We start from the raw sequence: 16,525 nt of genomic DNA, 5'->3' as shown, positions 1-16,525 counted from the left end.
GTAATTGTTTTCCAGTAATACCTGCTTTAATAAACCACAGGTCACCTTCTTAAAGGAAAGCATAGCATCACCTTTGCCTGGGATAGCCCCAGGCTTGCAGTATAGCCTCTGTCCAGGAAAAGAAACATGATCCAGACTGTGTCCTGAGGAAATGCTACTCGTTGGACTTTCTCCACCATAGTCTTATGTTTTCGAAACAGCAGTGCAAGGAAAGGAAATGAAGGCATAAATGAACCTAGTTTTTTCCTAAAATGTCAACAGAAACAGTTACAGCTTATGTTTAATAACAGAAAGAGAGTTCTTTTCTCCTAAAAGTTCCTTACTAGGAAAACTAAAAAGCATTTTAAGATTAAAAGATGATGAGAGGTATAATAGCTACATTTTTATGTCAGATTGATATATGGTTATAATATGAAGGATAAACACAGCTTCATTCTTGCAAATCAGCCTTATACAATTCCTAAAGAGCAGTGGAGGTTCAAAATAAAGTATCTTGAATAGCCCCCTGAAATCCCACCTTCCTGATTTGCTTTGAAGATTGACCCAACTTTTAGTAAATGGGAAACGTGGCTCTACACAAATTGTATTTGTGATCTCTGTATTAATTATTAACAAAGCCCCAAGAGATGTTCATTGTGCACTGTACCATTTTAAGTGTTGACTTGAACTTACTAGGAGAATTCTAGAAGAGTCTTTTGAGTTTATAAATATTATTTGTGTGAAATTTGCAGAGAACTCTGAACCCTGAAGGCCTCTTAGTAGACTTCTACAATAGCATTTTCAGCAGTACTTTGATATGCATATTGAGTCTTCCAGTTGTTTGATACTGACCTGGAAGGCCAGTGCAGAATTCAGTCCCCAAGACCACCCTAACTTCTGACACCAGTTGTAAGTTTGGAGGTTCCCAAGACCACCCTCAAGTTCAGTAATTAACTAGAAAGACTCATAAGACACTGAAACTGTTCTTATAGTTACAGTTTATTACAGCAAAATAATTTAGATTACAGTTAGCCAAGAGAAGAGATGTATGGGGCTGATTTCAAGACAGTTCCAAAAACAGAGCTTTCATTGTCCTCTTGCAGTGGAGTCATGGATAACATTAACTCCTGGCAACAACACATACATACCAAATATTGTCAAGCAAAGAAGCTCATTCGAGCCTTGGTGTCCATAGTTTTTACTGGGGCTCCATCACATAGATGTGGTTCTGCCCATATGGCTAAACTCAGTCTCCAGTCCCTCTGGAGGTTGAGTTCATATATGTGACCCAGAGCATCCACTATAAGTCACATTGTTAGACTATCTGGCATGGGCAAGGCCCCCAGAGAAAATAAGACACTGAGCAGTCAGGACATACCACAGGTTTAGAGATTACCTCCCAGGAGCCAAGGTAGAGTCCAGACCTCTTTTGGGACAGGGCTAAATTCTTTACTACACAGTTTTTTTTAATTTATGTCTCAATAATTGTTTTTAATCTCATCTTCCATATCCCTTTTGCTGATTTTACAGGCCAGAGGAAAAAAGCGGCAGAAAGGATGGTTTCCTGCCAGCCACGTTAAACTTTTGGGTCCAAGCAGTGAAAGAACTACACCTGCCTTTCATCCTGGTACGGCTGTGGGTTAGTGTGCATTGCAGCTTCCAGAAGTTTTGTTAAAACTCAGCGACTTCTTAGATTAGCATACGCTTTGAAAAATATTAAAAATTGTTTCTTTTTATAACTCTGCCTAAAAATTAGCAATGTTACAATGAGAACTTCCTTTCTAAAAAGTTTTGTGTAGAAACAGCCAACTGTTCAGTGATACAAGTTTGAACCACTTCATTGCTTCAAACTTTTCGAAGTGGAATTGCTTTGCTCTCACAGTTAAGAATGCAGTAGTTCATGTGGATTAACTGTAGCTGGGAGATTCTCGTTTTGTAAAGTAAGGAATGCAGGAGGGAGGGTGAGAGAGAAATTTTAACCTAATGTTAACACTTAATGTTAGAGTAATTTAAATTTAAATTTAAATCTGAGGGCAGTTTTAACATGGGACCTTTGTAGGAATAATTAATTATTTTGTTCTTTTTCTGGTAGTGTGTCAGGTGATTGCCATGTATGACTATGGGGCAAATAACGAGGATGAGCTGAATTTCTCCAAGGGACAACTTATCAATGTTTTGAACAAAGATGATCCTGACTGGTGGCAAGGAGAAATCAACGGGGTGACTGGTCTCTTTCCTTCAAACTATGTTAAGATGACAACAGACTCCGATCCAAGTCAACAGTGTGAGTAAGATCAAACTGCCTCTCAGCTGGTGCAAAAGCTTTCATATGCAGCACTGCACTCATTCTGTCCCAGAGCAGTATCTTAAACTCAGCACTCTTAGCAAGTATATATTAGTGATGAAAGCAATAAATTGCAAAAGGAAATTTTTCACAAAATCAAAAGTTATACTGCTTTAAATACTTTTTTTCTTAGCTTTAGACCTTACTATTAGACTTTATCTGAAAAAATGTGTAAGTCTTTTAGAGGTTCTGGGGTATAAGAGCAGTCTATACTTCAACTTCCCTTTACCACCATCCTTTTTGACTTCTAATGATCTTTTTCTGCTTAATAAAAAGCAGCCAGTAATTAACCATATTCACCTACTCAAATTACCCTTTGAGAGTACAGGTGCTATTAATTTTGCAACCCTCTCATTTAATATCCACATATTTACACATCATCCAGGTTAGCAGAAAATTAAAAACCTGTTTAAACTGTTTGTTTGCAAAACTCTATTAGGTGGTTTTTTAAAGATACCTAATGCCATAAGAGATACGTGAATCAAGATCTGTTTCACTATTTTTAGAACAAGGATCCAGATCTCAGTGTGAAATATGGTATTATATAAAGTTATCTCTTAGTAGTTACCTAGCCTTTCTTATATTTGACAATAAACATGCATTTACAATAGTTAGAGAACAAACAGTACTTGGAAATACTTTTTACCTTTATAAAATGTCACTTTTCCCACCTTTTTGATTTTGTTTTGTTTTCTTTTATACGAAATACATCATGATTCATCATGATTTATATTTTTATCATTGTGAAATTATATAAAATATTTAGCCTTTCATTTTAGTTTAGTTTCTGAGAGCATATAAATGTAACCCAGTCAAGCTGAGATATGCTTATGATTCAGTGCAAGTATTATGAATTTATACTATATCTGTCATTTTGAAGTATTAGTGCATTATTTTCACTGTAGAGCTTGTAGCTTTAAAGATAGTTCTGATCCTGGGAGAAGGCTTTCCTTTAGATAAAGCAACTAAATTTCCCAATTTGGATGTGGGAGGAGTTGAGTTTTTTATGGTTTGAACATTCCTTAAAGATGTGGGCTACCTAAATGACTGTTTTTAAGCTCTGCTAATGGTTGGCAGCTTCCAGAGCTTGCCCATTTATCTAATCAATTAGACATACCCCAGGGACCTTTCCTGGCCCTGAGAGGGGAAGATACTTCTTAGACCTCTGGGGTCTGGAAGCTCTTTGGCTAGTGAACCTTGGAGGCACCCGGTACAACAGTACATTTGGCTTTTCTAGTGCCCAGGATGTGAGGGGACGGGTTTCCAAGTGCGTTGTTGTTGTTATTTATCTTGTTTTCCAGTGGAGGAATGCTTTTTTCCAATTAAGTTTTATAAAGAATATAAAGAACAGATAAAAGCTGTTCTAAAGGAAGAACGGCCAGGAATATATGCATCTGTGAAAACTAGTTAAATTTTAGATTACCATTGGTGTTTCTTGGGCCCTTACAGTTACTATTTTCATTTTATTATTTAATTAGGATGTTTTAAAATTTTAATAATTCAGATATATTTAGTTGATGTTGCATGTTACTAGTCAGATTTTTTCTCACCCACTTAATTTGCTTTATGTTCATTTTATTCCTCATTTTTCTTTTTATAGGACCCAATGTTGTCTTCCAGTGTGAAAGCACCCCAGAGACCCACTATCCAAGTTTGACTCTAGCGTGGAGGCAGGGCAGGTAGCCCTGATCAAATATCTCCTACACAATTCATTAACTTCGTTTGAATGTTAGAGCCACTTGTGATTATTTCTTTGTGTTTCTAATTTACAGTTAAAATTTATTTGTAACAAGTTAAAGGATAGTGGGTCTTTGTGTGGCTTTCCCTGCTGTTCACTCTGGCATCCTTTAGCATTTTTCTTCTTTTTTAATTTGGTAATTGTAGGTCATTAGCATGCATATTGAGTTTGCCCTTACATGGTGGGAGTTCAAACACACAAAGACCCACTATTTGCACAAACTGTTCTCACTGGTTTGGAATGGGCTGCCATGCTTTTCTAATGTTACTGCAACATGTATATTCATTACAATTCAGATAAAACTTGCTTATGTTTTGCTCTTATGTTTGATCTAATCCTAATCACAGTGAGCTCTTAACTGGTTCAATATGTGATTTGCTCCCAAATATGCACTGTTTACTCTGTTACTTTCTAATATGCCACCATGAGTACCAATATTTAAATTCGTTTAAAGGCCAAAAACTGGAAGTAACGTTTTCTCTATTTTCTGTGTATTTCCGGGTGGGGGCAATAACACTTCTGGGAAGCTTTTCTCAGAAAAGAGGAAAGCAGCCCACCCCAGCAGGATGTGCAGAGCGGGCTATGTCTCCTCCATCTCAGCCGCCCACAAACGGCACTGTACTGTGGGGGTTACTGTAGGGTCTGTGAGCTCTGGGCTAATGAAGATCCTGCACCGTATGCTATAGCGGTTAGTTGTTACTTCTTTACTGGTAACCTAAAAATGGATTCTTTTTGAGGAATGAAAGGCTCCCATCATTGGTGGTGAGATAGGAAACCTTCCCTAGCTTAGCGTTTAGATCTAGAATACATTCTAAAGTCAAAATTCATGATACCTATTTTAATTAGGTGACTACCTGTCCCAGGTCATAAAATAACATGCGCTGATGTTCTTCTTAATGTATTGAGTAGAAATCATAAGGAATCCTTGAAGAGTTTAAATGCCCCTGAAGCAGGCATACAGACTCTGCTCAGTCAGGAATGAATCTGAGTGGAGGAAAGATGTGTGAGAGCAGTCATTCTTCTATGTCCATGAAGCTGCTCCGAGGCTAGAAGACTGATTTTACCATCCAGAATGCTCTGGTTAATATCTTGTCTTCAGACACGTTGGCTACTTTGGCATAGGATTTTACTCCTTTTCCTTGAATGGAAAACACTTTAAAGATAATAAACATTATTATAAGTAAGTAAATGATGTGAGAGTACCTAGCTGAAACAGAAAGGGGTTTTAGTAGGCAGTATTAAACTATATTTGAAAATCAGTGAGAAGTTTATGCAATTTGAAATGTTTACAAACTGCAGTGCAATCTACTCTTTATGAATGTCAGAGTATTATCAGGAAAAGTATACGATCACAGAGTCTTATTTCCTCACCGAGTTCTTTAAGAAGAGTGAAATATGTTTTTATATCTCTGAGTTTCAGTTAGAGGCATATTTTGTGCAATATTTATGTTAATGTGCCTATACATTGTGAATGAAGAATTTCAGTCATTGCCTAAATCATAACTTTTCTTGAGAAAGAATCAACAATTTAGGTTGAACTTTACAAAGTTCAGATGTGTGTGTTTCAAAATGCTTAACATTTTTGGGATGTAGGATGGTGTATATGTGTGCTCCTGGGGGCAGGGGTTTCTAGTTATTAGACCACCTCAATTTTTAGCATTTGGCATCATCATGGTACTTTTATAAAATATGACATTAATAGGAAAGCAATAATAACACTTTACATGTGGGATAACAGATTTGTCTGCAGTCACTAAAGGGGACAGTGCAAAGACTGAGTCCTTGTGGATTCAACTGATCTTCCAAATTGTACGGATTACTTGATCTTGCCTTTTATTTTCTGAACTTTCAGCTTTTGCACTCTTTGGGTTCAGATTAAGGACAGTTACTTTAAATCCATTTTAAACCCTGAGAGTGGAAATCAGACCACTGTTAATTAGCTGCACAATTTGATATAACATTTTCTCTTTATAATTTTGAATTTGGGCTTATCTAATACACTGATAAATTATTTCAAGGGCATTTTTATAGCTCAAATTGCTTCATTGTAACCCTGATAAATATAAGTTATCAAGAATGACATTCAGGTAGAGCTTAGCATCTGTAACCAATATGAAAAATAATACATTCATCAGGTACCCATGGACCAAAAGCAAATCACATAATGGCATACTTAAGCTGGATGTTGGTCTAGAAGATAAGTTTACTGTATTTCCTGAAATACCACTCTTTGTGTAGGTATTTTGCCATATATTTGAGAGAAAGCTAAAAGTAAAGGAAATTGAATGTCATGTAAGAGTAACCTAAATCCTTCTTAGAAATGCATGCAGTCAGTCCTTCACAGTACCTCCCGTTCAGCCATGTTGTTTGATCTCTTTCTCATTCAGGATCAGAGGCGGCTTTCAATTGGCTTAGAAAGCAACATTAGAAGGAAAAGGGTTTATCAGGAGCACAGAATTTTAAAATGGGAATAAATCTGAACCCTGTAGGAAGAATCCAAATACCTGTTTGTTTAAAAAAACAAAACAAAAAACCTGTTTAAAGACTGTAGTATGTGATGATCATTTTTAAAGTATGTGATTAAACCTTACAGGTTTTCCAGCGATGAAAAAAATCTGTTCTAAAACCAAAGCTGATTTTTTAGCAAATTTGAATATTTAAATGAATCCCATCCATTACATAGTTTCCTCTAAAACTTTATCTTAAAGAGTCATTTTAAAATAATACAACCATTAAAAAATGTAACTGCTATTTTATTTTAAAATACAATATGAATACTGATAGTTTGAAAGTGGGGGAAGGAAAAGTAGAGAAAGAAATGCCAATTCCAGTCCAAAGCTTTATTTGCCAAGTTTTCTTAGAATAAATTTTACCAAGTTATAAGTTCTTGTAAATAGAATCTGTAATGGAAATACCGAGAGACTTTGCCTAAAGTGGCATTATTGGATGCTGCTGTGACGCTGCTGTAGTAAGTTATTGTCGCGAAGTGCTGTTTTTGCCTTAAATTTTTATTGTGTGTGTCTTGAAACTATAGTATTAAAGGTATTGAGATTGTGCAGATGCTAGGCACGCTTGGCATGAGGTCATCTGTTTTTATTTTTACAAAATTGTAATATAACTATGCAAGTGTGTTTATTAAAAGGACACAAACTACATTACTTGTATTGTGTATTTCTTTTGAAGCACCCTTTGAAATGTATTTTTAATTATATGTAGTCGAGATTGAATTTCTTTGGAATTTCTCTTTTTCCTTAACATAGTCTGTGGGTATAGGCCAGTGAATTGTTTTACATCACAAAAGGCAAAAGAAATTTTTAAATGGTCATGATCGAGGTAATTGGATCCAAGATAATCATATGTATCTCAAAAGCAAAAGAAAGTTTGAAAGCAAAAGAAATTTTGATTTGAAAGTAAAAGAAAATATAATCTAGGATAATAGACTACTATGTTATTTACAGTTTTTACTCCAACTTTTTCCTAAAAAGAGTGGAGGGAACTTACAAGCTGATACTCATTGCAAATGCAAGATAAAACATTCTTAGTACAAGAGTGTGTATAAAAGAAACTGGGGTGCCTGGGTGGCTCAGTCGTTAAGCGTCTGCCTTCGGCTCAGGTCATGATCCCAGGGTCCTGGGATCGAGCCCCGCATCGGGCTCCCTGCTCCGCAGGAAGCCTGCTTCTCCCTCTTCCACTCCCCCTGCTTGTGTTCCTGCTCTCGCTGTCTCTGTCTCTGTCAAATAAATAAATAAAATCTTAAAAAAAAAGAAAAAACTGCAGTGGATGCTTGGAGGCACCGGACTTAAGTAATCAAGTTGGTGGTTTCACCTTGAGTGAAAAAATATGGATCAAACTCCAACCCATCTGTGAATGTCTGGCATAAACAACCTCTTTGCAGAAAACCTTTCCTCATCTCTGGAATTGAGCATTTGCATAAGGCCAACCAGGGGACTAACTGCTGAGAATGTGAAAATGAGTGTCAGCTAGTCCTGGGCTCAGGTCGTACATTGCTCTGTGAGGGGGTGAGGCACATAGGCAGATAGTTCTAGAAGAGCATGCTAACAATAAGCACAGTGGTAGACCTTCACTGGGCACCAAGAAAGTACAGAGGAGGACTACCTCGTTCACTGTAGATTGGTGAATTAGAGAAGACTTCCTGGAGGAGGCAACTGGGAGATGGATAAGATAAATAGGAGTAAGCCAGATGGGGGGTGGCATGGTGAAGAGTACGATAAAGACAAGAAACGGTGTAGGTGGGGGAGGGGGCAGTGATTTTATAAGCAGTTCATTACGGCTGGAGTGGAAGTGCAAAGCCAAAAACAGTGGAAGTTGGGGCTTGAGAGGCAGACCAAAGGCTAAATCAGAGATTCTCTAGCTTGAATGAGATTCCTTAGGATCACCTGGGATGCCTGAGTCCTCATTTAAACGGTCTAAAGCAAGGTCTGCATGTGGGGATTTTTCAGAGCTCCTCAGATGATTCTGCTATGAAGCCAAGGTGGGGGGAAAGTGATGAAACAGAGCTAAGAACTGTTTCTGAAGGAACAATGGCAGGAGTTGGGAATGGATGGGATGTGTGGGCAGGTTTGTATCCTGGTGACAGGATAGTGGTGCCACCAGCTACAGTAAGGAATCAGAGTTAGGGGAAGAAGAGTTTGGTTTTGACTACAAAGCGCCAGTGGGACACCCGGGGAGGCCGGTCCAGCAGGTGGTCAGAGGGCTGAGCCACACGGCAGCAGGAAGGACATCGGCCAGTGGGATGAATGCAGGTTGATGGCGTTGAGCCCATGAAAGTAGATGAGCTGATCGTCTGAGGGTGTCAGCAGTTACGGGTGAGACCTCGAAGGCACCCACGGAGGCAGGAGATAGGTTCTAGGAGAATAGGGAAGCGCTGGTTCATTGCTCATACCAGTAAAAAGAAAGTGCCCTTCATTGAGTGCTTATTAATCTAGGTACTTTTCTGAAGTTCCCAAATGCTTTTAAAACCTCATTATAATTTTCATTTTACAGATACGGAAATTAAAGCAAAAGCTAAATAACTTGTCCAGGGTTACTCCGCCAGTAAGTGGTAGAGCTGAGTTCAAACCCATGTGGTTTGGCTCCAGAGCCCACGCTCTGACCGTCTACACTAGCGTGCAGACACTGCCACCCTGTTTAGAGCAGTGAGACCCCTGCAGTACAGCCATCACTGGAACCAGGGAAAAGGAAAGAGGAAAAGTCAGAGGCGGCACAGTGTTTCTTCTTTGTAGAAAGTACACAACAGAGAAGAAGCCAGGAGACAAAGAGTGAATATGACAAACAAGGACAGGAATCTTTAAGAATAGTGTCTGGAAGGATAAAGCTGAACATAATCACTTCTTTTGGTAACAGCTTTATTGAGATATAAATCCTATACCATATAGTTTACCCATTTAAAGTGTACACTTGAATGGTTTTTAGTATATTCAGTGTTGTGCGACTGTCATCGCAGATGGCTAATTCCAGAACATTTTCATCACCCCCAAAAGAAGCCCTGATTCCTTTAACTGTTACCTTCCTATCTTCCTGTACAACCCCCACCTCCAGCCGTAGGCAGCCACTATTTACCTACTTTCTGTCTCCGTATGTTTGCCTATTCTGGACATATTATATACACGGGATCATAAAATGTGTGAGTTTTGTGATTGGCTTATTTTACTCAGCATAATATCTTCGAGGTACATCCATGCTGTAGTATGCCTCTGGACTTTGTTCCTTTCTATGACTAAGTAGTAGTCCGCTGTATGGGTACACCACATTTTGCTTATCCATTCTTTAGTTGATGAACATTTGGGTTGTTTCTGTCTTTTGGCTATTATGAACAATGCTGCTATGAATATTTGTGTACAAGTTTTTGTGTGGACATACATCTTCATGTCTCTTGAATATACACCTAAGTAGGAATGAAATTGCTACATCAAATGGCAATTCTATGTTTAACTTTTTTTTTTTTTTAAGATTTTGTTTATTTGAGAGAGACCAAGAAAGAGCACGAATGGTGGGGAGGAGCAGAGGGAGAGGGAGAAGCAGGCTCCCTGCTAAGTGGGGAGCCCGATGCGGGGCTCGAGCCCAGGACCCCTAGATTATGACCTGAGACAAAGGCAGACACTTAACCAACTGAGCCACCCCGGCGCGCCTCTGTGTTCAACTTTTTGAGGAACTGCCAGACTGTTTTCCAAAGTAGCTACACCATTTTATATTCCCACCAGCAGGGCACGAAGTTTCTCTTTCTTCATATCCTTCCCAACGCTTGTTATTATCTGACTTCTTACTGTAGCCATCCCTCTGGGTGCGAAGAGACATCTCACTGTGGTTTTCATTTACATCTCCTCGATGACTGATAATGTTGAGCATCTTTTCATGTGCTTGTCGGCCATTTGCATATCTTCTTTAGAGAGATGTGTATTTAAATCCTTTGCCTATTGTTTGAGTAGTTTGCCTTCATAAAAACGTTTTAAACTTTGTTTTAAACAAGAACAAGTTCTGAAATGAGAGAGGTGTCTTAATGCTGTTGTCAAAAGGCAAAAGTACTTAGTCAAAGGGAGTGATAAAATCAAAGAGAGTGCTAGAGCAAACGTGGTGGGGAGGGTAGTGGGAGCTTTGAATCCGGGCTCTCTTCCGCTCACTTGCTGAGACAGCCGCACCTGTATGGTGAGGTTGAGAATACCTACACTGTGGATGGGACTTAGGGATCTCTGAAGCACTAGGTCAGTGTCTAACACACAGATACTAGAAATCACAGCTAACATTTACTAAGCGTTTGCTTTGTTCTAAGCAATGGACTGAGTACTTCGGGTACATGTCTGGGTTAGTCACGCGATTCCCAGTCTGACTGCCAAGTCAGAAGTATGTGGAACAGTCCATACGAGATTGGCTGTTAGACACAGTTACTCATTGCCTGTGTGACAGAGAAGGTTATGTAGGTACCAGTCGTCACTTAGACACAAAAATGAGCTAAAGGAGAGTGAGAGCTCTGTTGGCATTTCCAGAAAAGTGCCCCTTTTTTCCTCTAGAATTCAGTCCAGCAAGCATCAGACCAGGTCATGTTTATACACTGTCGTGCGTGGTTTGCCTCAAGGAAGATGGCTGTGCAAGCGCCATTTAGAATGGCCTGGCATTTCAAGTGTAAGACTTGAACCAAGAGGCCTAGATGTAGAGATTTCATAGCTCTAAATTCTGCACTAAGTCTCTTAGCCACCAAACTTAAGACTTTCCATATATTTACACAGCAGGGGTCAGAGTGGTATCCATTGTTCAGAGGGTTGATGAGAGGTTGTAAATCGTCATATGCTTGTTGGTAACAGTTATTTTTATGTTCAGGCTAAAGGCTATATGTTGGGCAAACACAAAAAGACTAGAGTTGCGTGACACCTCTTCATAATATTCAGTGTCTGCATAGCACATCACATCCCTCAGTTGGGTCCATGAGAGAACTCTAGCAGTCTAGAAGGTGTCACAAGGATCAGCCTGAACGAACCTCCTTCCGAGGCTCAGCCTCAGAGGCACCTCTGTCTACCATTAGGAGGTCTTTGCTTTCTTTTAGGCTTATGACCTTTCACTGTAGATTCAAAAGTAAAAATAAAACCAATAAAATGTTTCTTTGTCAACTTGCATTTATCAGCAGACTTGCTTTGGGAAGTTCCGGAATACTTCCATTTACTGATAACCAAATATTTTGCTTTCTGATGGTCTGCAATATTAGAATACAATATTAACTTCTCTTTTCGTGCTTAAACAACCTAACTCCTGGTGACAAAGAATTCACAGGCATCAAGAAGACATAGAGTTTAACAGTTTGTTCAACAATTGTATAAATTTCCAGAAATCACAAAGATCTGTGGCTACATAGTGGGAGCATACTACCTGGTACACAGTGTGTATTCAGTAATAGTTGCCACAGGGATAAACTGCTATTCTTTTACAATATAAGATCTGCAGTAATTTTCTGGTGCCCTGACAGAACTTCTGTATTAAAGGCAGTCTTCAGGGGCGTCTGGCTAGTTGAGCATCCGACTCTTGATTTCGGCTCGGGTCATGATTTCAGGGTCGTGGGATTAAGCCCCATGTTGGGCTCCGAGCTCTGCCCAGAGTCTGCTTCTCCCTCTCCCTCTGCTCCTCCTCCCGCTCATGCTCTCTCTCTCTCTCTCAAATAAATAAATAAAATCATTTTTTTTAAAGGCAGCACACTGTTTAGTCATCTGGATTTACTGTTAAAAATTGTCTTTTCACTGAGCTTCGACACAGACTGAAAACCATTATGTGATACTCTGGCTGCTTGTTTGGGCACAGAGAATAGCGTTGTTCAGTGGCATTGCTCTTCTCACAATGGGCAAGGACTTTTCTGGGACTTTATGACATAATCCGAACAAGCTCTCTTTGTATCAATCATCACAAACCGTCTTTTGTCCTTCACCTTTTGGAGTCTTCACAGAGCTCCCTCCTCTGCTTTCTTAGACATCTCTCATTTGCTTCTTGCTCTCGCATGCGTTTATTCTGCAGCTGCCTCCTGACTCTGTGGGACACAATTTACAGAGCTGTCATTCGTTGTGCATAACTTGGCTGTCAGTCTCTGTGTCCTCACGCAAGTTGGGGCGGGGGGGCATTCTTGTGGCCCTGAGGACTTTGACCTGATGGTCGCCATGAGCTCTTTTTCTTGCTTTCCCACCCTTCCTGTCTGCCAGAAAGAACTTACCAGGAAGTTTTCATCATTCTCTCTCCACCTGCAGTTAATATTGATGTACCGTCTCCTGCAGTTCAGAGCTTATCTTCGTATCAGTCTACAAATACTTGTTGAAGACCTACTATGTGTCAGACACTGGGGATATAGCCGATTATAACATAGACAAAAAAAAAATTCTTCCCCTCTTGGAGCTGACAGTTAAGTAGGGCAAGACAGAAAACAAACAAAATGAATAAATATGTCGTGTCTTAGAAAATTAAAGCAGGTTAGGGAAAGGGAGGGATGGGTTGGTGGGGGAGTGTGGATCCAGACGGATTTCAGTTTTAAACTGGCTTCTCAGATAAAACCTCTCTGAAGTGGTGACATGTGAACAAAGACTTAAAGAACAGGAGGGATATCTGGAGGGAGCCATGTAAATATCTGGAAGATCATTCTGGGCGGAGGGAAGAGCACATGCCAGGGCCTCAATCAGGAGCATGACTGTAATGCTTAAGGAACAGTATGGAGGCCAGTGTGACTGGAACAGAGGGAGAAGCAAGAGGAAGAAGTAAGGACAGAGGGTTAACTGGGGAAATGAGGAAGACTGTTTAGGTTCTTGGAAGCTGTTTGTAAGAACCTCAGCTTTCCTGGGAGTGACAAGAACCCATCAAAGGGTTTTAATCAAAGGAAGGATATGATCTGATATGCTTTAACAGGATAGCTCTGGCTTGCTAGATTAAAGCAGGGTTGGGACAGGGAAGGGCTCAGAAGCAAGCACATTAAGAGGCTAGTTCAGTAATCCAGGTGAACAGTGGTAGTGGCCCAATCAGTATGATCCAAGTGGACATAGAAGTGGTTAGACTGTGGGCATATTCTGAAGACAGAGCCAACAGGTGGATTGAATGTGGGATGTGAGAAGAAAAGTATCAAGGATGACCCTAAAGATCTTGGCCTAAGCAACCAGAGGGATGGAGTTGCCCTTAAATGAAGGCACATGATGAGGGAGGAGGGGCAGGGAAGATGATTAGGAGTTTGGTTTTGGATATTACCATCACTTACCTTTAAGATGGATAAGTGGAGATACTGGGTAGGCAGTAGAACATGGTGAGGTCCAGAGGATATATTCAGGCTGGTGTATACGTTTGGGAGTGTGTTGGTGCATAGATGATCCTCAAAGCTACGAGACTCAGTGGGACCAGCAAGGCTGTATGCGGAGAAGAGTTACAAGGCTGAGCCTTTGGGTTCCAACGTTAAGTCTTTGGGTTGAGGAGGAGCTAGGAAAGGAGAGGAGGGGACTGGCCAGAGAGGTAGCGGGACCTGAGGCAAGGTATGACCTAGAAGCCAAGTAAAGAAGGATTTTAAGGAAGAGGAGTGATCCTAGTGATAGGTCAAGCAAATTGAGGTACCTTTTGCTAAAGGAGGAAGCTATGAGCTTTTAGGAACCTCTTCTTTAAATACAACATTTAGGGGTGCCTGGGTGGCTCAGTTGTTAAGCATCTGCCTTCGACTCAGGTCATGATCCCAGGGTCCTGGGATCGAGCCCCGCATCGGACTTCCTGCTCAGCGGGAAGCCTGCTTCTCCCTCTCCCTCTCCCGCTCCCACTGCTTGTGTTCCCTCTCTAGCTGTCTCTCTCTCTGTGTCAAATAAATAAAATACATACATACATACATACGAAAATAATTTTAATGTTTAATTTTTCAGCTATATTCAGGAAGTGTTTTTGCACAGTAATACAGACTCTGGCATTTGTTGAAATTAATTCTGTGGGTGCTTGAGAAGAATATGTGTTCCCTTGCATATGTGTTCATTATATTAAGCCTGTTAATATCATTCAAATCTTTCATATTTACTAATTTTCATTGAGAAATATTATAATCCACTACTTTGATTATAGATTTTTGAGGTTTTTTTTTTTCTTTTTTCCTCTCTCCCTCCCTTGCCCCTTCCTTCCTTCCTTCCTCTTTCAGAGGTAATTTTGTCAGTTAATTTTACATTTTGATGCTATTCTGTTAGTTGCAAATGAAATCAACATTATTATATCATCCTAAATATTTATAATGTTTACATAGATCTTTGAAAGCCTATTTTGGTCTGTTGCTAATAAAACCTCCCTAGTTGCTTTTTAATATATTGTAAATGTGGAGCTTTATCCAAACCTTTACTTCTGACATTTCTGTAACATTACATGTTAGGTGTCAGTGTAAACAGCATCTAGCTGAATTTTTTTTGTTTTAATTCCAGTATAATTACTATGCAGTGTTATATGAGTTTCAGGAGTACAGTATAGTGATTCAACACTTCTGTACAGCACCTGGGGCTCATCACAATGAGTGTACTATTAATCCCCATCGCCTATTTCTCTCATTCCCACCTACTTCCTCCCTGGTAACCACCAGTTCTCTATATTTAAAAGTTTTATATTTAAATTTTAAGAGTTTTTTTGTCTCTTTCCTTTTTCACTTGTGTTATTTCTTAAATTCCAAAATTCCACATATGAGTAACATCATATGGTATTTGTCTTTCTCTGGCTGACTTATTTCACTTAGCATTATACACTCTAGCTCCATACAGTTGTTGCAGATGGCAAGATTTCATTCATTTTTATGGCTGAGTAATATTGCATTTTATATATATACACACACACCCCATCTTCTTTATCCATTCATCTGTGGATGGACACTTGTGCTGCTTCCATAATATGGCTATTGTAAATGCTGCAGTAAACATAGGTGTGCTCTTATCTTTTTAATTAGTGTTTTCATATTCTTGGGGTAAATATCCAGCAATGGAATTACTGAACTGTATGGTAATTCTATCTTTAATTTTTTGAGGAACTCCCATACTGTTTTCTATGGTGGCTATACCAGTTTACATTTCCACCAACAATGTAGGAGGGTTCCTTTTTCGCCACATACTTGGCAACACTTGTTGTTTCTTATGTTTTTGATTTCAGCCATTCTGACAGATGTTAGGTGATATGTCATTGCAGTTTTGATTTGTATTTTCTTGATGCCAAGTGATGTTGAGCATCTTTTCATGTGTCTGTTGGCCATCTGGATATCTTCTTTGAAGAAATGTCTGTTCATGTCTTCTGCCCATTTTTAATTGGGTTATTTGGGGTTTTTTGGTGTTGAGCTGTATAAGTTCTTTACATATTTTGGATACTAACCCTTTATCAGATATGTCTTTTGCAAATATCTTCTCCCAGTCATTGGGTTGTCTTTTTGTTGATTGTTTCTGTTTTTGTGCAGAAGCTTTTTATCTTTATGTAGTCCCAAGAGTTTATTTTTGCTTTTGTTTCCCTTGCCTCAGGAGACATATCTAGAAAATACTTGCTGTGGGGGCACCTGAGTGGCTCAGTCAGTTAAGCATCTGATTCTTGATTTCAGCTCAGGTCATGATCTCAGGGATCATGAGATCAAGCCCCACATCAGGCTCTGCACTCAGTGTGGAGTCTGCTTGAAATTCACTTTCTCCCCATCCCTTTGCCCCTCCCGCTGCTCGTGTGTGTGTGTGTGTGTGTGTGTGTGTGTGTGTGTGTGCGCGCGCACGCGCGCGCCGCATGGGCTCTCTCTCTCTCTCAAATAAATAAATAAATACATAAATAAATAAAATCTTAAAAAAGAAGAAGACAAAAAACTTGCTGTGAATGATGTCCGAGAAATCACTGCCTCTGCTCTTCTAGGATTTTTATGTACTCAGTCTCACATTTAGGTCTTCAATCCATTTTGAGTTTATTTTTGTGTGTGGTGTAAGAAAGTGGTCCAGTTTCATTCTTTCACATGTAGCTAT

General features: G+C 39.5%; 1 protein-coding gene across 7 annotated transcripts in view; it reads left to right on the top strand.

The window, feature by feature from the left end:
* The window catches only part of ITSN2 (intersectin 2), a 139,888-nt gene that overhangs the window by 97,173 nt on the left and 26,190 nt on the right, over positions 1-16,525 (top strand). For 6 of the 7 annotated variants that reach the window (XM_027621656.2, XM_027621652.2, XM_027621655.2 and 3 more), the window contains 2 exons: positions 1,510-1,606; positions 2,072-2,263. In XM_027621656.2, coding sequence (XP_027477457.1) covers positions 1,510-1,606; positions 2,072-2,263 — 289 coding nt within the window. Of the gene's footprint in view, positions 1-1,509; positions 1,619-2,071; positions 2,264-16,525 lie in introns of all 7 variants that reach the window. The other variant, XM_027621651.2, reaches the window with a different exon arrangement.

This window comes from Zalophus californianus, chromosome 8, assembly GCF_009762305.2.
Source record: "Zalophus californianus isolate mZalCal1 chromosome 8, mZalCal1.pri.v2, whole genome shotgun sequence".
Classification (NCBI taxonomy): Eukaryota; Metazoa; Chordata; class Mammalia; order Carnivora; family Otariidae; genus Zalophus; species Zalophus californianus.
Note: the sequence above shows the minus strand (reverse complement) of the source record. Positions and strands in the feature narration are given on the sequence as shown.